Source organism: Empidonax traillii, unplaced genomic scaffold (assembly GCF_003031625.1).
Source record: "Empidonax traillii isolate 1590-97213 ecotype Southwest subspecies unplaced genomic scaffold, ASM303162v1 scaffold198:size1128796, whole genome shotgun sequence".
Classification (NCBI taxonomy): Eukaryota; Metazoa; Chordata; class Aves; order Passeriformes; family Tyrannidae; genus Empidonax; species Empidonax traillii.
In genome coordinates this window covers 836,842-864,756 of record NW_020955391.1, presented here as the reverse complement: position 1 = coordinate 864,756, position 27,915 = coordinate 836,842, and the positions used below count along the sequence as shown (strand labels likewise).

General features: G+C 43.7%; 1 protein-coding gene and 1 long non-coding RNA gene across 3 annotated transcripts; one reads left to right on the top strand and one right to left on the bottom strand.

Annotated features, from left to right (window-relative positions):
* Nucleotides 1–248: 248 nt before the first annotated feature.
* Nucleotides 249–2,550, bottom strand: HAND2 (heart and neural crest derivatives expressed 2). Its single transcript, XM_027886947.1, has 2 exons — nucleotides 1,985–2,550; nucleotides 249–953 (listed from the first exon to the last, which is right to left on the bottom strand). The coding sequence occupies exons 1-2, from the start codon at nucleotides 2,537–2,539 to the stop codon at nucleotides 855–857; spliced, it is 654 nt and encodes a 217-aa protein (XP_027742748.1). The 5' UTR covers nucleotides 2,540–2,550; the 3' UTR covers nucleotides 249–854.
* Nucleotides 1,987–9,333, top strand: LOC114059001. 2 transcript variants are annotated; one of them, XR_003571560.1, is made up of 3 exons: nucleotides 1,987–2,089; nucleotides 3,981–4,073; nucleotides 9,214–9,333. It is a non-coding gene; the product is annotated as an uncharacterized LOC114059001 (long non-coding RNA). The 2 variants fall into 2 exon arrangements; XR_003571561.1 differs by lacking the exon at nucleotides 1,987–2,089 and adding an exon at nucleotides 3,364–3,552.
* Nucleotides 9,334–27,915: the final 18,582 nt, after the last annotated feature.

Below are 27,915 nucleotides of genomic sequence, written 5' to 3'. Positions count from 1 at the left end.
ACCACAAGGAATTCCTACTCAGCTGAACTGCCGGTTTCTGTTCAACACTCACGGGGCTGCGAGATCCCTCCCTCTACCCCTCCTTTCACTCAGTCATTTGTTTAAAAATAAACTTAGGAGCCATCTTTATAATTTAGTTTACTTCCGAATATTTTAAATATTATGAAAAAAAAAAGCCATAAACAGCGCTGTTATTCAAAACATTTTGAGGTATAAAACATAAAAAGATTTGGATTTTCTTTTTTTTTTTTTTCTTTTCTTTTTCTTTTTTTTCCCTTTTGTTTTGTAAAAAACACACACAGTGGTTTATTGAGTACTTACAACGTTTACACCTTCAATATTAATTAGATTCCACTTTTTCCCTTACGGACGGAAGTGCACATAACCAATAACTGTTGAAAACATCTTCAAATACCGAACGACCACAACAAAATTACAACACTAAATACCGAGTCAATCGAAACATTGGTGCAACTGCTTCTGTTGAAATATAGCTTTATAATCCCATGAATATTTATATCCAAAAGGCCAAGTATTAAAGATACACTTCACATACACACTAATGCCAGGGAGGGATTTTTTTTCCTTTTCTATGGTTCTGGTTTCCCCGTGTGTTTTATACAGAGCAAATAACATTCACGAAACATTTAGAGACATTATCCCTTACCAAGCTGGAGTTTCCTCTTCGTATATGGAATGCTTTTTCCCTCTCCTTCAAATATCCACATTTTGGAGGTGGGGGGGTTGGGGGAGAAATTGCACATAAATAAACTGGACGATTCCAAATACAAAGAGTCCTCAGAGAAGAGCTCACTACCGAGACTAAGAGGACGGCTCCTCCAGTCCTGCCGTGCTCACTGCTTGAGCTCCAGAGCCCAGACATGCTGCGGCCAGCCAGTCCTCCCTTTGGTTTTCTTATCGTTGCTGCTAACTGTGCTTTTCAAGATTTCGTTCTGGGGAGACAGGATGCGAGGGGGAGAGAGAGAAACAGGAGGGGGAGAGCAGAGAAAAAAAAGGTTAGATATATTCCTCCCCTTTCTAGGTCGCATCTACCCTGCCTCGAGATCGAATACTACGAGGAGACCTGAGCTGCTGTCGAGGCCTGCGAGCTGCAGCGGACATAGCCGTGCCCCCTCCACCCGGGGTCTCGCCTCGGGAGAAACCACCGCCCGTGGGAGCGGCCCTTCGTAGTGCTTGGCCGCCCGTGTTCCCAGCGGAGGCCGATCCCCGCTCCGCGCCATCCCCGTGCTCTCCACGCCTGGAGCACGGTAAAGCGGACTGGAGGCTGAGCGGCGCCAGTTGTCCACGAGGAGATGGGGATTACGATAAGGTCCCTGCTAAAGCATACCCCCTCCCTGACTGCGGGGAGAAGATAGGCACCGGCACGTACCGAGGCAAAACATCGGATCCGCGACCACCCCAAATCTGCGGGAATCAATCACACGCAAGTGTGCCTTAGGGCCTACACGAAATCGGGCTGCCTAGGTCGACTCTCCCGTAAAAAATCAAAAAAGTTGAAGCTCCGAGCGCAAAGGCAGGAACGCCTATTGCTGCGAACCTCGTACTTGCCGACGGTTTAAAGCCAGGCTGGCTTAGCACGTAATCATGCCTCCAGATTTTTATTTAAAGAGAACGGAGGCTTATCTCCTGCGGCATCACGGTTTGGGATCCGGGACAAGCAGCAGCCCGGGAAGTAACGTTCCCGGGGGGCCCTAATGTGGCAACGTTTTCCACGCGGCTGCTCTCAGGCGCCATTTCGGATCCGGACGTCGACGGCTGCCCGCGGCTGGGCGCTGTCCCACTTTTGGCCCGCAGGTACGGCCAGGGACGAGTGGGACCGAGGTGTCCCCTATGGACATCCCCTGGCCACTCTGCTCAGCCAGGCACCGGGAGCCCCGGGATAGGGTGCCGGTGGGCAGCCGAGCAGCCTCCTCTCCGCGCCTCCCCTGACCCATCCCGCCCCGTCCCGTTCCGGAGCACTGACCAGCTCTTTCTTCCTCTTCTCTTCCTTCACGTCTGTCTTCTTGATTTCTGCCTTGAAGGCCTCCGCCTCCCCGTTCTGGTCGTCCTTCGCCAGCAGGTCCATGAGGTAGGCGATGTAGCTGGTGGCCAGACGGAGGGTTTTGATCTTGGAGAGCTTAGTGTCGGCGGGCACGTTGGGGATGCACTCCCTCAGCTCCGCGAAGGCGCTGTTGATGCTCTGAGTCCTGCGCCGCTCCTTGCGGTTCGCCGTGCCCCTGCGTTTCACCGGCCGAGGCCCCCCGAGCCCTGGCGGGCCGTTCCCGGGCGGCACCCCCCCGTAATGGGAGTGGTCCATGCCCGGCGCCCCGTTGGCGTACTCGGGACTGTAGGACAGAGCCATGCTGTAGTCGGGGGGGGACATCTCCGGATGGCTGCTGATGAGCCAGCCGTGGAAGTAGGGGTTCTCCTCGTGGCCGCAGCGTGTGGCGGCGGCGGCAGCGGCAGCGGCGGCGGCAGCGAAAGGGTAACCCTCATGGTGCACCACCGGGTGGTGGGGGAAGCCGCCCACTAGACTCATCCCCGCTCCCTAGAGCACCCCACCCCGCCCCCCCCCGGGCCCCAAAACAAAGGTTTCCCCTCCCCGCCCGCCCCCCACCCCCCGCCGCAGCGGCGGGAGATGTTGCCCGCCGCTCACCCCTCAGCACTGTCCCGCTGCCCTCTGCCTCTCCATAGGGCGCTGCTGCAAAGTCCCCGCGGGTGCCCGAGCGATCCCCCCTCCCCGGGCGCCGCCGCCGCCGCTCATGCGTTGTGCCTCCACCTCCTTCTCCTCCTTGCCCAGAGCCGGGTCTTCGAGGAAGCGCGCACAGAAAAATAATAATAATAATAATAATTAAAAAAAAAAACTATGGAGATAGGTCGACCAAAACAAAATGGTTTGGCTTCCTAGCCCGGGATCTTCCTCGCCTCTTGCTTCCCTCTGCTCTCGCCAAGTCCGTCGCGGCCCGGCCGGGTGGTACTTACACGCGGCCCCCCTCCATGCGCCCCCGGTTCGGGGCGGGCGGGCGGGCGGCGCTCCCCTCTGCCCTGCGCGGCGGCGGGGCCGTCAGTGCCTGGCGGGCACTCGCATCCCTGCTCTGCCCGCCGCGGGGGTCAGCGCCCCGGCGCTCCTCTGGGGCATCCGCACCGCTCTGCCAGGCGCGGCGGCGAAGGGACTCGGCGCGGGGCACTGGCAGGGCTCCCCGGCCCGATCTCCATGTACAGCTACATGTTTAGGGCCGCTCGGGTTAATATATGTCGTCAGAAGCGGCGACCGCCAATGGCCGTGGCGGAGGCGGGGCCCGCCGCCCTCCGCAATAAAACTTTTTGATGTTCGCTCTGCTAATTGCCGAGCTCCTCTTTTAGGATTGGCTGCCCCTCCGCATCCCTAATGTAATTAAAACAAGGGGGGGAAATTATCATGGAAGCAGAGGTTAATGCAAGTGTTTAGCAGATGCCTTACAGTAAAATCTGCATTAAAAAGATATTTAAAAAAGCAATAACAACCCCCCCACAAACTGATTAAAACTTAAATATCGGATAATCTCAAACCAGGTACAGTATGTATCCAAGAAATTCCTTGGCAAAAATCTATGTGAGAGCTTAATAGGCTCTGAGGTTGCTTTGGCAAAGTGCTTTGTGCCGGTCCGGTAGAGGAACAAATAAAACCGGCTTCGGAGAGCGCACTCCATCGGTGCCCGGTTGTGACAGGCATGCCCCAGCAACGCTCCGGCTTATACTTATATTGCTGGTTAATATATACAGAGAGGTTGTTAGTTCCCGTGAGGAGAGGGCGAAGCTACTCTGCCTCGCCTGTCACCCGACATGCGACCCGGGTTAGCACGGGCTGGCTCCGTCTGCGCGGCTGCTGAGTGACCGAGGGAGCGGAGCGCTCGGTGTTTGGCCAGGGACGGTATTTTCTTCCTGAAAGAATTGCTTTGAGACACTAACAATGAGCCTGACTTTAACCGATTCTTTTCCAGCTTGCTGCCTGCGCCTATGCACCTCCACCAGTGTTCACCCGAGTGACTTACGCGCCTGAAATCGGTTTCATGCCTCTTTAACTGGTATGATCGGTAAGTAACCGAGTATTTTTTACAGCATGTTCCGAGCTAATTTTCTAGCTTTTACTAAAAAAAATTTTAAATATTTAGCCGCTTTCCTGCTTCTGCAGTAAAAAAAGACCAGCATCTGTAGAAAACAGGTTTAGTTATCGAAAGGGAGTAGTTAAATGTTTGTTTAACAGCCAGGCCACGATGAAATGTCTCTTAGCTATTCGGTTGCTTTACTTCGGTAAGCTTGAAAGACATTAAAAAAGAAAAATGGATCTCAAACTGGAACTCATGGATAACCAGGAGTCGAAGCGAATTGTTGCCATCTTCAAATGGAACCGAGTATTACAAAATAGCTGCGAAATACCAAATATCCACCCTTAGCTGTGCTGGCTGACGTCTAGGCTGCTTTGGCGTATATTTGCAATGCAATTCTACAATATAGGCAGTGTGGAAAACTGTGTCAACAGGACCCGAGAAGTCATAAATTAAAGAAAGAGAAAGATAGAGATGGAGAAGTCTGCGGAAGGAGGCAGCAAGAGCTGCAGGTCCAATTTCTGCAGCAACTTAGTGTGCTCTGCGGCACCACTGCAGTGGCGGTGGGGAAAACCGCGGGGGGAAGCGCTGGGTGTTGGGAAGAAAGAGAAAATCAACTCAGTGCCCAGGTAGAGGAGGCAAACTGAGCCCGGGCGGTCTCAGCGCGAAGAGGGGCTGCCGACGGGCTGGCCCTCAGGGGTGCCGCTGGGACACAGGGGCTTGTTGGGGCCGGGGGACTTTGCGGGTGAGTGTGAGGGCTCTCGGCAGGAAATGCCCTGCAGGGAGTGGGCAGCCTCCGTGGACAAGGCCGCCAAAGAGCAGCCTGCTGCAGTACCGGGGAGCTGGCTTCGTCGGGGAAATACCAAAGGCGAAGCGGGGTGCCGTCCCCGTGTTTCGCGTGGACGGGGTGTGCAGAGCTGGACCTGCACGGTGAGGAGACGTGCACGGAGCACAGACACGCAGGCGTACATTTTATAAGCATATACACATATGCGTGAGTGTCTGGGTGTAAACTGAGTACGAAAGTGAAAAACTAGTCCAGATGTAGAATTGATGTATACACACATATATCTCATACGTACATACACATGCTTGTAACCGACTGATGTATATCTGTATTTATATATGCACACGCACATGTGTATATATTGTATTATCCTAAGGAAGTAACGTGTCTGCAATGCGGATTTTTAAATGTAAGGAAGGACCTGGGCAGACTATGCAGGCAGAGTCCCGGAGCAGTCAGGCAGCGTGCCTCCGCAGCTCGGGATGTGATGTCTGCAGAGCGCAGCCTGAAAATCCACCCAGATCCTGCAGCAGTTCTCCAGTTTTATTTTACTGCAGTATTTTCTTGATGCGAAGAAGAAGCGGACATTGTCAAGGCCGGAAAGTTATATTGGCTTGCAAATGGGGTTGTGTTTCTTTGCACTCTGTGTAGGAGCTTTCCAATATACTGCAGGCTGGACTCCAACTGTGGCAGTCTCTGTGGCAGGCCACTATGGTCACTCCGATAACATCTCCCATGATGAAGGAAACGGAAAACACGAGACAGAGAAAAAGTAATAAAATATACAGAAGATATCGATCAGAACACCGGTCTCCAAAGCTAGCATCATTATTGCTTAATTAGCTTTGGAGAAAGAGGGTCCCTAGATAAAGCACCCAGCAGGATCTTATATTTTCCTCCTATCCTATCCCATCAGTTGTTTATGAGTTTTACAAATCGAGTTTTAGAGCAAATTTAACTCTTGTGTCTTCCCTCAGCTTTTCACTACTCAGGGTGGTGGATCATGGGTTGCAGCCTTTTCTGTTTGATACACGCGTTGAAAGCCGCTTCAGCACAAAGTACCTTTCCCAATACTATGCTCACAGTCCGCTAAAAAGCATTAGCATCTTGCCGATCTTCCATTTACTGACTTGGAAAGACTTTTTCTGGTTCACAAATCACATGGGGAGAAAACCCAACCAACCAAGGGGAAAAAAAAAAAAGAAAAAGAAAAGAAAAAGAAAAGAAACCCAAGTCTTATGTCACTTTATTTCACTGCCAAAATGGTTGCATGTTAGGCGGCAATTTATCTGAACTCTGCTGCCAGACAAGACTTTCCTAGCTCGCTATAATAAAGAAGTTTTGGTGGCGACTGTGCCGAGGCTGGTTTTCTCTTCCTCTTCCCGCTTTTTAAAATTTATTTTATTTTGTCGGGTGTGTGTGTGTGGGGCCCTATATCTTTGTGTTTGCCTTGCCTTTGTTGCCTCTGCAGCACGACAGCCCTCCCCGGGGCTGAACGGGAGGATGGGGCTGCCCTTGCCCCCCGATGGGTGCGCCGCGGCGCCCGGGGAGCGGGCGGCAGGAGTCCGAGCAGTGGGGCAGCGGCAGGGGGTGGCGGGCAGGGCGCCCGCTCAGCGCCGACGGGGCCACCCGCTGCCCTGCCCCGGCGCTCAGTCGCCGCCGGTCCGCTTATCGCCAGGTCACTTCTCTCCTCCGGGCCAAAAGTAGGATGGGAGTTGGGACAACAGAACAATAGAGCTGTGCACCCACCCCCCTGGTCTTATGTGAATTAAGCTAAATTGCAAATTAAGCTAATTTCTCCGAATCAGTCGGGGAAAACCGCATGGAAACAGGGAAGAGGTACCTACGCTGGGTGGTCGGAAACCCACATCTGCTAGGGACTCCCGTGCTGGCTGGTTGGGAACGCCGCAGCCACCCCGAGACAGGCCCTGCGAGGAGAAGGCCGGGGACAGAGAAGCGCCTCGTCGGTGCCTGGGCAGCGAACCTCCCGTTCAATTCATTTGCTTCTTTACCGCACCTTCCTTTTGAGGGGAGTACTCTGCCGCCAGGACGAGCCTGGGGGACTGGACGCCATGCGGGACAGGGCAGCGGAGGGAGCAGCAGCCCCGCGTCAGCACTGCGGTACCCGGTACCGACTACAGACCCGCCCGTCCCCGCTCCGTGCAGCAGCGCCGGGACCTCCCTTCGTAGTTTTCATTAAAGCAAAGAAACAGTCAGACACACTGAAGCATTCCGAGGGCAGGCACCCCGTCCTTTGCTTTTGAGGTGCTGCCCTAGGCGGGCAGCCCCCTCGACGGCTCTCCTCCCCTTAGCTCCCAAAGTACCAGGCTGCCGATTCACTCTCCTGCCTCCCGGCTGCCTACCACATCGCTCAAACACCCGGTGCACGGCTTGAAAAGCCGAGACGCGTTTTAATTTATAGAGTGCATGATGTCATTGACCCGGGACCAAACGTATTAGAGAGGGGTATCGTTCTCGGATGGATTTGGGGACGCTGGAGCTGCCCGTGTCCCAGGGATGCAACGCATGATATCCCTGGGCCATTACTTAGGAGTTCGCGAAAAGACCTAAACTCAGAAGAAAACGGATTTTTGAAAAGAGGCACGGAGAAATATCATTTGAAGGTCAACATGTCAGTGAGGGTTAATGAAAAGGAGTTGTGCCTAATGGGCCTGCTTGCACCCTCTCTTGCGCTCGCACAGCCTGGATTTCAACGTCCAGGGCAGAGGGCGGGATCGGGCCCAGCAGGCCCGGATTAATTGCTGCCGTTGGAGGTGGAGGAACCCTGGTTTACGTTACTAATATCGGTAATGAACGCCCACATATTACAGGCATGGTTATCTCTCAGCCGTTGTGTATATAGGAAAAAAAAAAAAAAAAAGGAAAAAAAAAAGAAAAAAGATCAGGGACGAGAAAAACACGAGATACTGACCATTTCGTAAGTCTCAATGAAGTCGCAATGATTGGCGGTAAGCACGGGACCCTACGCGCTTAACTACTGCATGTGCAAGCAATTATTCGAGGATTGCTTATATTTGTGACCAAGGATCCAGAGTTGTATTTAGACCCTAGACAGGAATCACAGAAAGAAACGAAAAACATTACAAACTCCAAATAAGACCCTTTCTTTGTCAGAAGAACGCAGTGAATGCAGTGTTTCTCTATTTATTGGAATTGTTACATAGATAGCTCCTCTCTCTATATATATTTATACATGTATAAAAACGTACATGTATACAGAAAAACATACTGGTTTTCCATATAATATTGTTTGCATTCCCGGGAAAAAGCATCTTAAGATGTTCTTGAGCTCGACTCTGATGAAATAGCTCGCGAATAGAATTGACTTTATTAATGAGTATTTGGTCCTCCATTATCTGAAATTCGGACGTTGGAGGAAGAAGAAGTTTAGGCTGGCATCGTTGTGGGTTTAGGTTAACCAAAATCAACACTTTTATTGTAATTTTTCATGGAAAGTCTCCATTTAAAGAGGCTGGGGTTTAAGAAGCATTCATAGATCAAAGGTAACCTTGCTTGGCTTAAAAAAAAAAAAAATCCCTCTGGAGCAGTGAAAATTAACTGCAATTTGGCCCTAACTACAAGCCCCAAAATGTCGGTGTCGTCCCGCTGGTGCCCCCCGCGCCGTGTACCTGCTGCACTGCACCCCACTCCCGCTTGCCCGGGGCTGGCTGCAGCACAGGGGCTCGTCTGAAAACTCAACGACTGAGTTCTGCAAATGCCGGCTGCACACTTGTTGGGAGCATCAGCTCATACCGCAATTCCTATATGCGTATCTCGGTGTAATTGATCTGGCTGAGTGAGGTCTTTTTGGCAATTTGGATACACCAAGTCTCCAGTTAATGACATATAATCAGCCTTTAGGTCGCTTGGTCATTCTCTTATTACAAACCCCTCCTGCTCTCTCTGATCTCCTTTCAAACTAAATTTCACACAAACAAATAAAGCAAGACAGGGACAAGTCCTTAAAATGCAAGAGAGAAATATTGGAGAATTGCTCGTGGGGAACTATAAACACTTTTAAAAAGAAAAAACCAAAAAGATAGGACAGAACATCTTATCGAGAAAGAAAGCATTGTATACAAAACATGGAGGGAAAACCGGTCTGGCTTCTGTTAAAAGTGACATAAAATTAAAATAAAATAATTACAAACAGAAATGGCATTACATAAACAGAAGACCGGAGACTTTACAAGAAACGCGAGCCCGAGTATTGTAATTTGTTCGTACAGATGATACAACCTATCTGTGAATATGTAAAATGTTTATTTGCTTCACTTTTGCCGGAAATTTTTATTTTATTTTTTATGCTATTTTTTTCAGGAAATTTAAGAAGTCGGAAAATGGAGAACTGAGTGTCATGTACCTCCCCAGACCTGCAGGGAAACGGAGACGCGGCCAAAACCTGGGGGTGTAAATGCGACAACAAAAATAAATATTTTACATCACCGTGCAGAGCTTATTTTACTAAGTCAACACTTTGTTTTTCTGCTTTTCACTATTTCTTTCCTCTAGGGAGAGACAATGCTCACTTTTTATTAGGTATACCCTAAAAGTTTATTTTGATCCCCGTCCAGGTGTATATATACACATACATATATACATACTTTATATATTCACACATATATAGAAGACCAACAGGCTGACGACGACGCGTGAGCAGAGGCTGGTGTGGTGGTCTGGGAGAGGGGCAAGCAGAGACCCTCTAGGTAAGATCCCAGGGTCCTACAGGTTACAGGCAGCTCATTGTGAAAGCAAGCCCCGTTTTTCTCAACTAAAATTAATTTCTAAAATCGAGAGCAGAGACATCCCAATGTTGTTCAAGTGTTAGTACTTGGAGAAAGCAGCCTGCAGAAGAGGACTGTGATCCACACTCCCTCACAGGCATTAGCGCCTTTCAAAATATTATCAACATGCGTTTTACCAGAGGTCTCATTTGTGTGTAATATGGGGCTCAGACAGGCGCTAATTGAGCATGTAGCGTGTGCGAGGTTGAGAGAATGAGTGTCGGGGCAGGCTCACACAGTAAGAGAAATCGGAAAAATGGATATATGGAAGGGAGTGTCACAGGCCCCTGCGCAGTGCGTGAAAAATATCGTTACTTGTTAAATACGTTCCTCGTCTTTTCAGCATTTCCAAGTTGTTGTTGTTTTTTTGTTTGTTTGTTTGTTTTTTTTTTTCTTCTTTCTTTTCCCGCCCTTTGCTGCTGGGTTGAAGCATCAGAACATAGCCACCCGGCGATCCGACCCAGTACATCAAAGGGCGTCGGGGTCCGATGTACGCGGTCCCCGCGGGGCGCACGCTCGGGGGCACGGTCCGCCCCCTCCGGGAAACACAGGGAATGCTCAGCCTTGCCCCGGTACTACCCCGGCGGGGCTGCCGCCACCCCTCCCACCGGCCGGTGGTCGAAGTGCTGAAGGCCACGGAGGAGGCGGCGGGCTGGCCCCGCTGCCCGTCGCACCTCCCGGGGGAGGGCTGCTCTGGAGGCGCCCCGCGGGCGATGCCGCGCCCGGGAGGAGCCCCGGCGCGATGGGGACGGCTGGAAAGGGTTAAGCGCTTCCCCTCCTCTTGCTAGAGCCCCCTGAATGCCACTGCTTTCCTCTAGAGGTCTCATTAGGGAAACCCTAACTGCTATTTTCAACGTTTCCTCAATCAAGCGCCTTTAAATAGAGCTCCACAAACAAATTGGCGGCAAAAAGCGCAGATCTTGTCACGGGCGACGCCGATCCAATATTTCACTCTTGTTTGCTTTGTAATTACAGCCTGGCTTGTGGCTACCGGCACACCGGGGCGAGCTCCCCTTGGCCCCCCGGCCTCTGCCGTACTGCCCCGCAGACACCTCTCTCGGGGCAGGGGGTTGAGCGGGACCGCCCGCAGGAGCCGCTGAGCGAGTGATCTTCGGTCAAAATCAAAAAATCAAACTGAAAAGCAGAATCTCCCCGTCCCAATGCTGAGCTGTGTTTTGTCTGGGTGTTGTTGGCTTTTTTTTTTTTTTTTTTCAGAGCGGCTGCTCTGAAGACACGAGCTTTCCAGCAGAAAAGATTTTCCCCGAGCGCCGCCTTGACCTGCACGCCCGTCTGTCCCCACGCAGGGCAGCCCGAGCGGTTGGTTTGCTCTGCAGGCTTCGCTCCCCCTCTCTTTCTTAAAGCGCTCTTATGATTTGTTCTGTTTTCCACAGCCGCTTATTCTTGTTTGACTGTTCTACAAAGCTGCTTTAAATCTTCGTCAGGAAGAATAAAAGTTAAAACTGCTTGGACGGGTTCCTACAGACTTGCGGGCTGATGCGGGTCCACCACGGTCCCTGCACAACGACCCCCCTGCACACAACAGGGCTCGATAAGCCTCCTTACTGCGGCTCGGGGCAGCAATATCAACACAAATAGGAGCTAATTCGATTATGTCTGAAAGCCAGGGTGTCACAGAGGGGAATTTGGCGTTTATGAACTAAGCTGCTGTATTTGCTTTGCTATAAACCTACGAGAATATTTTATGATAGAAGGGAACAGTACAACACAAAAGGGAAATATGACAATAAATCTATTTTTATGGATTCTCTTTAGCAGCAAAACACGAAGATTCAGCGTTTTTATGACTCAACTATTTTGCAGGTACATCTAAAGATACCTACATAGAAAAGAAGACTGCATATTTCCCCTTCTATCCCCCCCGATGGCGGAAATCCAACTCTATCCCCCTCAGTTCAGTGATAAAATTCCCTGTGACTTCCATGGTAGCAAGGCTGGCACAAGAGTTCACATCTGACCACTGCAGGGATATCAGGCATATGCTTCTATTATTTATGGTGCTGCTGGCACTACCCTTTCATAGTTTACTGATACACAAAACTTCCAGTCAGAAGTAGTGCTCCACCTTCCATCTCATAACGGGTTCATTAGGGTGTTTTCTTTCTAGTTACTCCAACACTATTGAGGTTTGAGATAATTTATGCATCTATAGAGATAAAATACTTTAATTTCATATGGACTTTTTTGTGTGTGTGTGTGTGTGTTTTTTTTTCTTTTAATTTTTATTTTTTTAGAGAAATGATTTGCATGCTATCATAGAGATAGGTACTTCAGGGGAAGGATTGCCAGGTGGTGAAGGGGCTAATGTTCCTTGAAGTAAGTGCAGGTTCTGCATATAAATCCCTCTATGGATTTAAACTCTGGATGTTTTTTCAGAGTCATGTTCCACCGTAAAAAAACATTTATACATCCTCAAACTATTTTATACAATGCAATCATATTTGCATCTTTAGTGCTAGGCATATGTTTTTACCTATTTCCACTTTTTTTTTTTTTGGTCTTTCTTATGACCAGTTCCTGATATTGCTTACCCTGAGCACCCAAATCTAGGTTTAGGTCACCTAGAGAGCAGTGAATAGCTGGTAGGTCCAGTGGTCTGCTGCTGGGCTGCTGTGATTTGGAAGTAGAGATTTTGAAACACTTGCTTCACTTATCTCACAGTGCAGAGCTTTTCCTATCTCAGCACACACACACGCAGCATGGTGCTTTCAGGGACCAGTCACTTGGAAGTCTAGCAGCTATGAAAGCAGAATGCAGATGCAGCATATGCAGTTAAACACATTCTTTTAAAATAAGTCCCTTTAGTTAATTTTTTTTTTCTCATGTATTGGTAAATGAAAGTCACATTGCTTACATTGCTTTTTTTTTTTTTTTTTTTTAAGTAGAACAGACAAGTGGAGTCAGGGCCCTGATTTTTTTTTTTAAGAAATATTGTAGAATGATGAGCTCAGATATGTCAATTCTAATCATGTGTGGAGCAATACCAGCAAAACACATCTATGGGAAAAAGAAAGATCACAAAATCTCAAAAAGCCAGACTCCATCAGTACAAGTTGAGCTGCTTAAACCAAGTGCTCATCAGAGTGGCACCAATTTCTATGGCTTGAATTTTTGCATGTGCCTACTACTGGTGGAAAAAAAATTGTACATAGTGGAGCTAGCTCATATACCACTGCCAGTCTTGCATAGGGAGGCAGAGCACAGTGCAGGATGACTTTACTGTTTCTCATGGGGCAAAGTAGCCTGGACTGAGCTCCATTCTGTTGCACTAAAGGACTGCAAGCACTTTTTTGCAGTCAGTTCAAGGACCTACACACTACAGTGCAGTCTGCTGTACAGACAGAGTAGTGGGAAAAATGAGTACTATATATGCATACATCTTTGCTTATGTGGAGGCCAGGGTATGCCCTCCATACCCAGGAATCCACAAGGGGCTTGTGATTCCATTTGTGTACTATTCATAAAGATATGTCCTAGCTTGTAAAAACAGTACATGCCCATTTTTTTTTTTTTGATATGTGCATTGCACACATCTGGGCTGCACGTGTGGAAAAGTAAAGGCACACACTATGAACAATTTTACATATGCAATTTTCCAAGTATAGATCTACGGGTGTATAATACGGCATATCTACAGTGCAGAAAATGACATTCTTCTGCAAAGGAGGGCACCTAAAGTGGCTTTCAAAGAAAAAAAAAAAAGCAACATTGTTCTTGGTAGCACAGCTAGTAGCAGTTTATTTCTCCTTGTGGCTCCTGAATTTTTCTGCAAACTCACCATGATGGAGTGTTACTCCTAAATAGCAACATGCACACAGCAATCAAAATATTTCAGATATTCATTTCTGTAGGCTGATGTTATTAAAATTAAAAACATCTGCTTTAAAGAATGAAGTTTTTCTGGATGTAAATGCTTCTCTACTCCCACACTAATTTCAGCTACTCCGGGAAACAAAATGTGATCCTAAACAGTCATTGCATTGTTTGACACAGTAGCAAATGGAACAATGCTGCCCTTAATGTTGTTGTTCAATGGACAATTGAAATTGGATAAAGGCTTTCATCTGGGAACACTTTTCTAATACCTCTGTAGGTAATGGGAGTCCTATTGCTCACTGCTCTGTGACCATCAGGCCCTGCATACTGGGCAAGATTCACCCTTGTCTCGACAAGACAGCTCCTGAGAAGATGTGTTTGTGCCTATGATAGGCTTTTAAGTGCTTTTCTGTTATCAGTTCACCGACACAATTTTGCAGCTGAGGAAATCAGTGAATGGAACCCCAGCTGCTTGTGTTTCCGATGCTGTTGCCTAATCCTGATTAGAGGTTAGAAATTCCTCTGCAAAGTCAGGGGAGAAAAACCTTCTTCCTTTTAAACACCTTTTAAAAATCTTTGTGAAAATCTTCAATTCTTGTGTTGGCTTCTCCTACATTGAAGCTAAACTGGGCATACCTGTTTGAGAACGAGTAAACATAATGTTTATTGACTACCACGTAGCATATTGATTGCTGTGCTAATGACATAAGTGTAACGAACATCAAAGGTGGAGTTGCATTGAATGCTGTGGTATTTCCATGAGATATTTTGTTGCTTTTGCCAGTCAGGTTGACTCTGAATAGGGAAAAACCCCAGAAGTTGCAAAAGTATCGAGTCTGCAGAAGTATCGATTCTGCAGACGTGGGAATAAATTAAAACGGAAGATAACGCAGAGGACACTTCCCTAAACTACACGTAGGCGGTGCATGACTAAGAAAGCACTGTGACGTGACTGTGCACGGTGCTACTCAGAAAGATAGAAGTTGATGTCCTTTTCTTACTCTGACTCCTTAAAAATCTACCATTGGGTAAATCTGGGTGTATCAGAGACAATGTATAAATGGAGACCTTGACAAAATACCCATTAGTTAAACTATGTAAAATAACAACAAATAGCTCAATGTCTATCTATCTCTTAGAGAAGATTATAATAGCCAATATTCAATATTTAATATATAATATTAACAGTTATTATATATTAATATATATTAAATAATTAAAATACTTTTCTACGTTGTGGAATTGATACTTCCTTTGGATTGTAGGTAAAAGAATATGGAGGCAGATTCTCTCTTAGTGGCCTGCAAGACCTCCAGGCCATTTAAAATCCTGATTGCCACTATACCTTCCCATAGTTGCTGTCAACAGGAAATGTGATATTTTTTGGATGGATACCATGCAGGTATAAATAAGATGAAACCATGACTTTAAATTCTAGTTTATGTCCTATATAAGTTGATAAACACACCTACACATACATGTATACATATATAAGAATCTGAAAAAACCCCAACAACTTAGGATCTAAACATTTCCTTTCAGTATTTACATCTTAACCATGTTAGCCACTGTTCTAGTTCAAAAGACACATTGGGATCTGGCAGGATTAGCAATATTTGCGAACCATCCAGCTCTTGAAAAATGTCTGATGTTGCTTCCTTGAAATTCTCATGGATCATGGTCTTTGTGGAGGCAAGTGTCTTCATTCCATCTGTCCATATGGAGTTTCACTAAGTAACATTCACACAGAGTACTTCAGATGTCAGTCATTGTAGAAACCTAAACGATCTGTGCCTTTAAAGCTGGGGCTTAAAATAATGAGAAGAAGAAAATAAAATTCATTCACTATGTCTGACTTGAAGGAAATGTTTATAGAAGGGAAAAAACTGATTATGAGACAAATGTGTTTCTTATGGTTATGGCTGTGAAACACTAGTTGCTTTTCTTGTCTGGAGTAAGAAGTGTTGCCAGTGGGCTATGGGTTATACTCTTATTCTGAGGACAGGCGAACCACATTTTGCTTCCTTGATATATGAAGAAGAGAACAAGAGTTTGCAGGTAGAACTCCACTGTTGAAATCTAGAGATAGGTCTGAAGGGGCACCAGAACACAAAGATTCATCGCAGTCCAGGGGATGTTACCTAGGAGGATAGATAAAATTTAAAAGAAAAAGTTTTTTCAGTGACTTAAAACACTGCAATTAAAATTGTTATTAGACTAGATTAAATGAAGCAGAAATTTTCTTTCAGGTTTTAAAGCCAAGAATGATCTTTGGGCCTCTATCCATTTTTGTTCTCCATGTACCCTGTGCTGTTTACACAAGGATTATCTTGTTTATTTTACAGATATTATGCTTCATAGAAACTAATCAAGAGAATATTTCTTTTTTTTAATGACAAAAACTAGTTGTCAAATTGCTCAAGTTGCTTTTATACAACATTCTTGGGTTTGTGGTAGTGTGATATTTAATAAAGTGTTTATAAAGGCAGATATAATAGTTTATCAGATCCTGGGCAGTCATAATAACAAAACTGCCCTTACCCTGAGTGTTATATACTTTGTAATTTACAACACATCACTTTCTAAATTACTTCATAAACTAAGAAAGTTGCCTACCAAAGAATCAATCTTATAAGAACTAAGAAATATTTTCCTAAATATTTTTTCTGTTACTTAGTCTCCATACAAATCATTAGTAACAGCTTCGATTCAGACAGATACTCCCTGTAGCACACAACATATGCACGCTGTAAGATATTTTCATGCTGTATAACCTATTTATATTTTTCAGTGGAAGAGACCTTTCAGTTTAAAATACTGCATGTCTAAAATGCTATCCTGCACAAACAGTGAGATAAAGTGAAGGGAAATGACCAAAAGAAACCCGAAGACCTTACAGTGGGAATCTAATGGAGCCATTCAAGTGGGAGTTAATAGTTTATGAGACCATGAATAGAGAACGGAGCCTTTTATTTCTGTGTTGCTCGTCCAAGTCCCTGCCGACTTACACCAAGTTTGGTTGGTGGATTGACTGTAACAGCACCCGTACAGACTTCTTCAGCAGGAAACAAAGCCTGTACCCATGAGTCCAGTCTTCCTCTCTGCTGAAGGGCCTACCCTCAGAAAGCCATCCAGCAAGCAACAGAAGACTCGGGTATGCATCCCAACTCAACACTAGCTTCTCCTCATTCTTCCTCAGATTTCAAAATCTTGTTATTCCCTATGCATTCCCAGGCTGTCTTCTATTGCATGAAAAAGGAAAAGAAGATAGACATTTACAAGCAGAGAACTGTTATATGTAACTCACAACCGATTTTTGGTCTGCAATTAGGCAATTACCTCCTTATTAGTCTAGCATTTACTTAATCTTCTTACTGGAAGCAGCTCTTGCAGTTATTCATGACATGCTTTTCTAGATACAAAACATCCTTATAGTCACTGTGAAATCATCATCCGGTTACACTTTCCCATTCTATATAGTTTACACTTAAACCTTCTATATCATTAAGAAGGAAAAGTATCATTCATGCATGCTTACATTGCTCATCTTTATATTTTTAAGTAGCATAGATTAACATCAAATTCGCATTCCCCTGTAAGAAATTGTATCTTCTATCTGAGCAAATCTGGGCCTTGTATTTCTAATCAGCAGTCTGAATGCACAAAATTACCATCACTATTTGCAAAAAAACCTGTGAATTTTAATTCCTGCTCGGGCTTTGACCTGAGAGAAATGCAGAAATTACACTCTGCTGGAGTACAAAAAGAAAACAATTTTTAAAAAATCAACTGATAGGTATGCAAGAAGCAACGGCTTCCTTACACGTCTAAGAATTTCTTGTCAAATTGCAAATCTAGAAAGATGAGCAATTTGTGCCCTTATTGCTAGTTTTAGAGCAAATGTATGACAGTCCAAGGTGATTATTTGATATCAGAAGAGAAGCAGCAGAGAAATGGTAAGGTTTCATGGTTGAACATGATATGGGCAGATAAACAATTTTCACCTACAAGACATGGTAAAGCATGTTCTTAGAGGGTTTTGCGGGAGACCATCAAATATATCTGATCTACTGAATTTTTTAAAAAAAAGTGAGGATTGCAGTCAGGAATCTACCAGGGTGGAGGTTCAGCTACTTGGTTTCTTGCAAAATTTCTGTGAATTCATGTCACATTGTTACTGGCAGATAGACTGAAGTATTAGAATCAACCCTTTACATGAATTTGTTAAGGAGGGACTCCAAAACAGCAGGTGGATGAATAGGTGTTTTTCTTATCCTAAACATAAATATATGTTCTTGAGCAATAATAGTTCTTGCCTACCAGCTGTTTAGAAAATGTAGGTAACTGATACATTTTTCCTGATGGGGAAGATTGACAAGAAAACTGCAGAGGATTTGGTAACATTATGAAGGTTTGTGTGGAATTTTATCATGGTGTGCTATTTCCTTTACTTTAAGAATAGTCATGGAATAGCAGAGCAGGTTGTGAGTGAGATATTGTCGGGTGAACAGATACCATGACAGTAGAGAAGAAGGTTGTATTTGGAATTGGGCACAATATGATGATTTAGAATTTAAAAAATGTGACCTGAAGAAGAGAGAAATTAAGGATTTTGGTTAAAATCAGACTTGTAATGAAAGTGTAATCTAAAAGAAGCAGAAAATAATAGATTTATTGAGTGGTAGTGAGACTACAGACTTTGAAGAGAGAGTCAAAGATAGAAACTGAGTAGAAAAAGAAATGGAAAATAAAAACAGGGAAAGGAAAGAGCAAAGACAGAAGAACAGACTGAATAAAGAGGATAAGTACTATAGGGAAGGGACAGGAAACAAATAGATAAGGTCTGGAACATGAGAGGAGGATATAGCGTTAAAACTGGAAGAAGTAGGGGAAGTGACTGAAGAAGAGCTGAAGGTAAGGCTTGAACTGCTCCTAGGGGGGAGGTACCCAGCAGTAGTGTATTGGCCATGCCTGCTCATGTCTGCACATGCCATGGGGCACTGAGACCCTGTTCTATATACTCCACCTGATTACTTGTGTTCCAGCTGAATGGCAGGTACTTTGCACCATTTGCTACTTGAAGTCTGATTGTTCCTTGCTGTAAACTGTATCAGTTCTATAGCTGCTTTAAGAAGGTCACCTCTGCGGACATCAAAAAACATTCCCAACTTGAGAACCACACATCCACAATCTGGCTTCTGTTTTTGATGATGCCCTGAAACTGTAATCAGTGATGAAATCAAAAAGTCACCACTGCTACTGCTTCTGTGGTCCCCCTTTCCAATCCCGATGGTGTAACTCCTCAGTTCTTGGATCAATCAGCACCATAGCTGCTGCTTTTGGCTCAGAGTAGTCCCAGAGCCATTAGAAAAAAAAGTGCTCATATAAGATGCCTTCCTACTGAAAACCCTTAGTGAAAAATTTGTCAGAAATATTGGAACAACACCCTCTGGAAGCTTTCCAGTCCTTCAAAAACTAGTGAGAAATCAGAAAACTTGTTCTTAGGCAAATTTTTTGACCTCCTGTCACATCCTTAAATCCCACCAAAGTCAGAGAAAGATGGAGTGCATTTAAGAACAGAACTCGACTGCAAGTTAGCTCATTTCTGGTCTTTTCTGGAAATATTGTAAAAAGGTATAGTATGTAGAGTTACACAAGAAAACTTGTCAAGAGCATGCATGTAACACAAAATTCATAGTTGTAATAAAATCAGGGACTAAAAATTTCTGGGAGGTTTCCTTAAAGAATTAAAAAAATAATAAAAAAAAATTAAATTAACTAAAATGGAAAATAAAAATACATGCAAATAATGGTCGTGTCTTTTCCTTGACGCTTTCATATAGCTGTAATGGTGTATAACAGCATTTAACATTTCTTGTGGCTGCTTCATCTTGGTAGAAGGTGCTCCCACTTCAATCACATGCACCTTTGCTGTCTCCCATATAAAGTAAAACTGTACCACAAGGCTGAGCAGGGAGATGTGAATGTATGTAGAGCTTCAGAATGGTAGCAGAGTGACATCAGAGCAGGTATCTCCACCAAGCCATAGCACCTCCCATCTACCCTGCACAGTCTTTGTTGGCTTCCTGTGAAGTGGCACAAAGTTGTTCAATGACCTCTGGGCACTGCAGATAATTAAAAAAAATATGCATATAAAACCACCCACTGTAACTGCTCCCACAGTTAAAAAGTCCATCAAAAAGGTGGATTCACCAGCTCCAACACAGGAAATTTTCTTCTGGTTTTTCTGCTTTGGATCTAACCCCCTAATACATGTACCCTTAGAAACAAAAACAGCATTAAAAATCTCCTAACAAATAGTTTAATGCATGCACGAGACAGGATGAAAAAGACACCAAGTCACCGACTACCCCATTGCTCTACCCCATTGCTACTGCATATGGTGCCAAGGGCTGCCTGCCTCTGTGAAGAAAAGATCAGGCCGGAAAGTAGAGCTTTCTCGAGAACTTCCCCATCACTCTGCCTATGTTGATAGGCTTGACTACAAAATCGAGCATTACTAGTTGCATCCATGACATGGCAACAACATTAGTGGCTTGGGACACTCCAGTTCTACTCCAGAGGTTCTCTGCCATTTTGGGCAAGGTGTGTCATTTTGGGCAAGCCAAAATAGAGGTGCTTAAATCTTCATGCCAGTATTTGTCATCCTGGAAATAGTTCTTAGTTTATAATTAATCAGAGCTCTGAACAAGTATTGCAGATATTTATTTGAATGTTATTGTTTCCAATCCCTCCACTGACTTTATAAAATCACATATTTTTCAGAAATGTCATCCAGACTAGGAAAGAAACAGCCTTCTTCACTGAGATGGGGTTTGGATCATGGAAGTGGAGATAAAGGGTCACTTAGTCCAGGGTGAAGAAAGAGGTGCAGGTGCTAGCATTTAAGAGAAGACCATGGGCTTCAGGGACACCTTTGTAAACTTAGGCTTTGCAGACTTAAGGCTTACCAAACAGCTGGATTTCCTGAGCACAATCCCTTTTTCAGCCCAGAAACATTGTTTGGGCAAACGTTGATAAATTTATACATTTGTTAGGACTTTAAGATGTTTGGGAGCTGCGGCAGGTCAGGTGCTCTGCCCAGGACAATCTACAAGCAGGTTGTATACAATGGTGGTAACCACAAGACTGCAAGAACCCTCACAGTCAGGCCAACACTTTCAGAAAGGGTCATATTTATTATGCACATGTGATGAAGTCACTGCATGCCTGCACAGTAAGACTTATGCTTCTGGGGATTGTCTCCTGGACTTACTGCCCATGTGCTGCCCAGTCACTGGGAACATGCACAGAAAAGCCTCTGTAAGTCAGATTTACAGTGAATATGCAGAGCAATCAAATGCTGCATGTGCAACAGGACGTGTTGCTTCCTGAAGTGCAGGGTGGAGTGCACATACGCTGCACAGATTTCGCAGGCTGAAATATGGGAGTTTTACACCAGCCAAATGCTTAAATCTTGATGAGGGGTAAAATTTTAAGATGTGTTATGCACGAGTGCCACATGGAATTTGTTGCTCGGCACGGTGTTTCTGCACTGTGGTTCAGCATGGTGCTCGTTGCAAGGTGCTTCATATGCACTGAGAAAAAGATGCTCAGTGCCTGACTCATGTTGCCAGGTTCCTCTAGTAGGCAGGTGTTGCAGCTCTGCAGGTGATGCAGAGCTCGTGTTGCTCTGTGGCATTAGTCCTATGTCTTAATTTCTCATCTCAATTGGAATATATGGATTCATGATTACAAGGATGCCTTATAAAGATGTTGTTAAGATAAAGATTATGAGTCCTTCAGATTTTATACTGAGTAGGAGGTATGTAAATTATTTTTATTTCAAGAACAGCGACAATCCCTGAAAAGCTGAGAACACCTTAACGGTAATTCTCAACCCCTCAGAAGACAGCATTTGGTTACAATTAAAGAGAAAGTCTCAAACTACCTATTCATACCTCCCTGAACTTCAGATAAAAAAAGAGATCCTGCTGTGAGCCACTTCAAGGTATTAGTTTTGCAAAAGCAAAACAAAACTAGTGGAATTTTTAAAACCCAGACCATTCCAACTTTTGATCACTTTCAATACAATTAACTATTTTTATTTTATTATTTTTGTTCCCACATACGAAAAACGTGAGCAGGCTAGAAGTTAGGTTGATTCTTTGAGGTTGAGCTGAGGTCAGCAAAAAATTGATAGCAACTTTTGAGAAGAAAAAAAATCATCAAAGCTAAAGGAAGCTTCTCAAAGTGGGATTTAATAGCAGCTATCATATTGCCTTCAATGGCTTGATAATTTCTTCTGCAGCTGTTTTATTTTAAAAGATTTCACCCCCATCCCACATGTATAGGACTATACACTGACCTAAGTACACACATTCAAGTACTTTGGTCACTCATGATAACTATAAACCCTTCAGTGAACTACCAGAAAGGTAGTTCAAATGGAAATGGTGAAATTCAATATAGCGTTTAACTAAGTCACTGTCTAAGGTTAAGCCCAAGGAACAATCAGTAACGCTGGAAGGGAAGGCAAATATATTAATTAGTATGTGGACACCAGATATATGTGACTTTCCTGGAAGCTGTCAAATAACCACTGTGGTATTCCAGTGTGAGTGAAGCAAATGAGTCTATTCAAATATATAGTTTAATTGAATTCTACATATATATGTGTGCTGGGGTGTGTGCTCATAAAAAAAACAAACTGCCCAAAAAGAGGGCAGTTTTAGCTGGTAGTCCTGTTACCTTTTTGCACAGATAGAGTGAAATTCTCAAAAACTGCTTTGTAGCAGGTACCCAAGCTCCACTGGTTCTCAGGGTAGACTAGAGTTCACACTCCGGGCTTTTTGAAAACTCTGCTTTTGTGTGTTATGCAAGCCATACCTGAGGACCTTATTTGTGTCTTATACAAAGATATCACCCTTTATCACAATAAATATAGTTTAAGTAAGACAGAGGGAGATTATCAAGGTGATAAAATGATGAAAAGTGTGTGCATGCTGGTGGAAAATTATTGGTCCATATATGTGTTTATTATGGAATATTTCCATTGCTATATGTATTTTTTACATGAACTTTCTCAAAAGATGGTCAAGTAGCATTCCAGATCTCAGTGGTGGATGAGCAAAATTTTAAATCCACATTTGATTAACTAAAGAAATGTTATTATTTACTATTTATTTATCTTTACCCTCTGATAAAAAACACATCAATAGTTTTGATGCAGTCTTCCATATGGAAATAGTATGGTACAATGCCTACCATAAAGCTGAGGCCAAAAAAAGAATGGAGAAATGACCTCTTCACTATGGACTGACAGATAAAAATAATTTTACCACATCAGGCAGTGCCTCCTTTTACAGCCAAACATTTATCAATAGCAACAATTAAAAAAAAATAATTTCTGAATGGTCTTTGCTCATCCCTTGCTTATTCTCCAAAATCAAACAGCACTCCTGCAAAGCCAACTTATAGTTTATGTTTTAAAAATGGGAACTCTCATGTCCTGTGAAGGGTAAACAAATTGTAGGGTGATTGTAGAGAGAATAGTATGACAACAGAGACAGATACTCTCAAGGTTATTTTTTTTTCTGAGCCTTATAGTCTCTTCCTGCACATACAAGTGAGCTGCAGGCATGAGATGGAAAATCTGTGAAACAGCTGACCTGTCTCCCAGCTTCCCACGTAAGTGAACAGTCCGTACTCTTAATTTCTAAACTGTCTGAAACAATCTGAAATTTTTCCATGATCACTATAAATCTGAGATGCCACTGATTAGTACTATCTGCAGTCATTTGCAATCACTGACTAGTCAAGACTGAAAAAACTTTTGGAGGTCTGTACCTAAAATTCTGTCTCAAAGCAAAGTGAACTATGGAGGGAGAACAGGATGCTCAGGACTTTGTCCAGTTGGGTCCTCAAAACTCTTGCGAACAGAGACTGTATGACCTCTTTGCACAAGAGTCCCACTGCTTAACTCTCTTCATATAATCTTTTTTCCCACAATATCCAGAATATTCCATGCCTCAATTTACAAAACAGTCCTTGTGGCCTTTTGCTGGACTGGCATGTGCTCATCAGCTGTGCTACCTGTCTGTATGCTGCTTCCTCCCTTTCACTGCTGAATGGTCACAGGTAAGATTTACTAGCTGAACTTGAATACAGTGATCATGCTCGGCTAATCTGAGAGATGTTTTTTATTTTTGTCTTTCACCAAACTTGTGCTTCTGCCAATTGCCCAGCTGCTAGTCCAACTAGCTTACTTTCACTCAGAACCTGTAACCTAACAACTTGGAGGGTACCAGGAAACAGGGTGATCATTCAGCTTGTTAAAGGAAGACTGGGACTGAGGTAAACAAAATCACTGATTTCCATCATACTGGCTCTTCAATTCTTGCAACATAAGAAAATGAGTAACTCACGAAGTGGTGGGAGTGTTGCATTTATGTTCCCCTTTTATACTGCTTTACAGCTAGTAGAAAGGTACTTTACTGAATCCAAACATTTCCTTTACTCTGAATGGAAACAGTAAACAATTCCCAGCTCAAATTGCTGGTTGGTATTTTGTGGAGTATCAGATAATATGGAAGCAACCACTGAGTCTTCATTAGTGTTGTTAAAGAGAACACCTAGGTCTGGATGGAATAGACATCTCTCACACTCTATATGCACAGTGAATTTCTTCCTCAAACTAAACTATCATCTGAGACTATTTATATCAGAACTGGTATATTTAGCCTTATTAAAGAATTACAGGATGAGATGATCTCTAACTAACCACACTGTAATTTTTATCATTTGCAACAGGAAGAATGACTAACAGTGCTAGGGAAAATATTAGTTTAGTCATTTTTAATTGGAACTAACTGAATCTGTTCATTCGCAGAAACTATTTTTAAAAGGCTCATAACAAAAGATTCTAATTAATAAAATAAACTTTTTTTTTTCCTGTATACCATGGAATGTTTTTAAAATACATGAAAGAACTTTGTGTAAGGCATTTAATGTGCAGAAACCACTTTGAGCAGAATCTTCCAATCTATAATTTAGCACCTAAGTTTTGATTCATCTTTCTTTTTCAATTCTTAGGCATTTGTGGAGTGTGGTAATGTGTGTTTGCTAAATAGTAAAGCCACCATCACTTCTCTCTGTGTGAAGTCCTGTCTCTAGTAATGTCTGCTTCATCTTCACTCAGTAGTTTACTCGTGACTTCTCTAGCTTGGTTTCTATAAAATAAACCATTCAAGTCTGCTTAATGCTTCATTATTTTAAAATTACCTTGCTGTATGTTAGTTGTCCCGTTCAGATTTTTGTTACTGTCTGTAAAGAGATTTACAAGTCAAGATGTTTTTAGAAGCCATACATATAAATACTGGAGAGACCTAATTTGTCACTGGAAGTATGACTAATAAAATCTGGGATTTGAATGCACAAGAAATGTAAAGTTACTTAATAGCTGAGACCTTATGAAGTAATGATATTTTCTTTGATATCTGGTTTTGCTATAATAAAAGAAATCTCACATTAGTTTATAGGTCTTTTTTACAATCACAGTGATAGCCACTAGTATTATCCTTTAAGTGCTTTCAGCTATTTGCAGGGCTTTTATGAAGTTTTAAAAATAGTATCTGGTGGTTGTTCACAACTGAACAGCAAACTGACTATGTGATAGTTATCTGTGTTTAAAGATAAAACCGTGAAGTTATTAGGCTACATTTATCTCTACAGTCCAAGAAGATGACATAGATTTAAAGGTACAGCCCAAGATCAAAGAACACAACAAACGATGCAGGAAATAACAATTTAAAAAGGAAAATTTCTGTAAAGCAAAGACTCATTTGTTAATATGAAATCTGGCTTTAAGACAAGAAGAGACATCGTTTGTAATAGGACTTTTTTATTTTTTTCTGTAAAAGATGTTCTATATTAGACTTGTATTTTTGTAGAAGTAGGGTTCCGTTGTAGGTTTTCACTTCAGTTTCTTTGGCATTGCAAACCTGCTCCAACAGCCACTAGTAACAAGAAGGTGACACCAAGCCTTTTAAATGGGGTTCTCTGGAAATTCAAGGCTGGTTTTCCCTTCCCAGCCTTTGATAAGGCTGGGAAGCTGTCTTGATAAGGCTGGGAAGCTGCCTTGCTTTTCCGCTGTCCTGAATGCTGGTTTCTTGGGATGAGAGCTTGCAAGCAAGGTGGAGGGCTATCTGAAAGCTTGTTAGTGGCAGACTCACCAGCATCTTTCTGCTGAAAAAACAACAGCATCCAGGGAGCAAGGAAAGACGTCTAGATATGGTATACTGCAGGATTAGTCTGTTCGTGGGTAAGGTGACCTACCAGTCCTTCATTGAAAGAGTGTAAAGGGAAAGCCTTTTCTTCCAAATACTTTAAGATATTGCATTGTCTTTTTCAAGTTTCCTGATGAAAATTCTTCCTCTTCTTCAGCTTTTAGAAGTATAATGAATTTGTGTGTTTTGAAAACGGAACACATAGATATATACACAGATGTATATATTTTCTTCTGCTAGGCTAGCTATGAGTCTGACTGCTCTCCATTCTCCTCCCCCTCCTGTGAATCCAGTGATGAAGATCCAATGCAAAGTTATTAGGCTATACTTATTTACCAACAAATAGAAACACCGGTTCTTTACTTTTCCTGAGCTTTAATCCCTGTCTGAATTATCCCAGTTTGTTGTAGATGCTGTTGAGGTCCTTAATGTACTCAAAGGAACCTCTTTTCATCCTTCATTTTAGCTCAGAATTTGTTAATCCATTGCTCAATCTGTTGCCACTTTTGTGTCTTTTTTTATGCTGTCCTTGGGCCTCGGTCAGTTTCTTTTCTTCCCTAACAAAAGGTTTTTCTGCACTTCTCTACAGCTAGAACAGTTTTGGGACTTTACCTGCTTTTCTTCATATATCTGCAAAAAACAATGTAAACTTGGCACTGGCTGTAATAAATGTATGATGAGCAGTTCTACTGGCAAGAGAGAGGGTGATTTTTCCTGGAACTACTATTCTTATATGACAGGTCAAATGTGCTGAGGTTGTTCAGTGTCTTTGAACCTGCCATTCTGATGTATATCAGTACCATTTGGGAATTCTTTATATGTGTTCGTAGTTGTTCAGTGTTTCACTGACTGAGATTTACAGTGTTTTAATATTAGAAAACAGTAAAATATTTCCAGAAATAAGTTGGCAATTCTGTTGAATGGTTTGTCAGGCCAACTGGGTGAAGACAAGTCAGCTCTGTAGAAAGTGACACAGAGAGGATTGCTGTACAGTGTCCTGTACACTGTACACAGAATCATAGAAACATTAAGGTTGAAAATGACCTCCAGGGTCATTTAGTCCAACCTTTGAATGATCACCACCATGTCAACTAAACTATAGCAATATGTGCCACACCCAATCATTTCTTGAACACTTTCAGGGGCAGTAATTCTACCACCTGCCTGACCACACTTCAGTGAAGAAATCCTTCCTGATATACAGCCTAAATCTCTCCTGGTGCAGCTTGAGGCCATTTTCTCTTGTCTTGTTGCTGGTTGCCTGGGAGGAGAGATCAACCCCCATCTTGCTGCAACCTCCTTTCAGATAGTTGTAGAGAGTGATAAGGTCTCATCTCAGCCTCCTTTTTTCCAGGCTGAACAATCTCAGCTCCCTCAGCCACTCCTCATAAGACTAACTCTCTAGATCCTTCACCAGTTTTGTTTCCCTTTTCTGAAAATGCTCCAGCCCGTCAGTGTCCCTGTGATAGTGAGGGGCCCAGAACTGAATGCAGTGCTTGAGGTGTGGCCTCATCATTTCTGAATACAGGGGGACAATCACTGCCCTAGTCCTGCTGGCCACACTATTGATGATACAGGATGCCATTGGCCTTCTTGGCCACCTGAGCACGCTGCTGGCTCATGTTCAGCTGCTATTGTCCAGCACCTCCAGGTCCTTTTCTGCTGAGACACTTTCCAGCTACTCTTCCCCCAGCATATGGTGCTGCCAGGAGGTTGTTGTGACTGAAGTGCAGGATCCGGTACTTTGCCTTATTGAACCTCAGACACTGGCCTCGGCCCATTGATTCAGCCTGTTCAGATCCCTCTGCAGACCCTTCTTACCCTTCAGGAGATCAACACAACTATCCAAATTATTGTTACCTGTGAATTTACCCAGATCCCTGGGTTGTTGCCTGTGAATTTACCCATACCCCTTGTCCAGATCATCAATAAGGGTATTAAATAGGGCTGTCCTCAAAACTGAGCCCTGGGTAACTGTCACTAGTTGCCAACTGGATGTAACTCCATTCACCATCACTCTCTAGATTGGACCATCAGATCAGTTTTTAACCCAGCAAGTGCACCTGTCCAGTGTTTGACTGTGTGATCCATCCTGATGACCAAGAATGAATTTATAC

Bases quoted from the DNA above. Each gene is read 5' to 3' on its own strand.
- HAND2 (XM_027886947.1), bottom strand. From the start codon at position 2,539: ATGAGTCTAGTGGGCGGCTTCCCCCACCACCCGGTGGTGCACCATGAG. The intron at 954-1,984 runs GTCAGTGCTCCG...CTGTCTCCCCAG, and splicing joins AGAAGAGGAAGAAAGAGCTG to AACGAAATCTTGAAAAGCAC.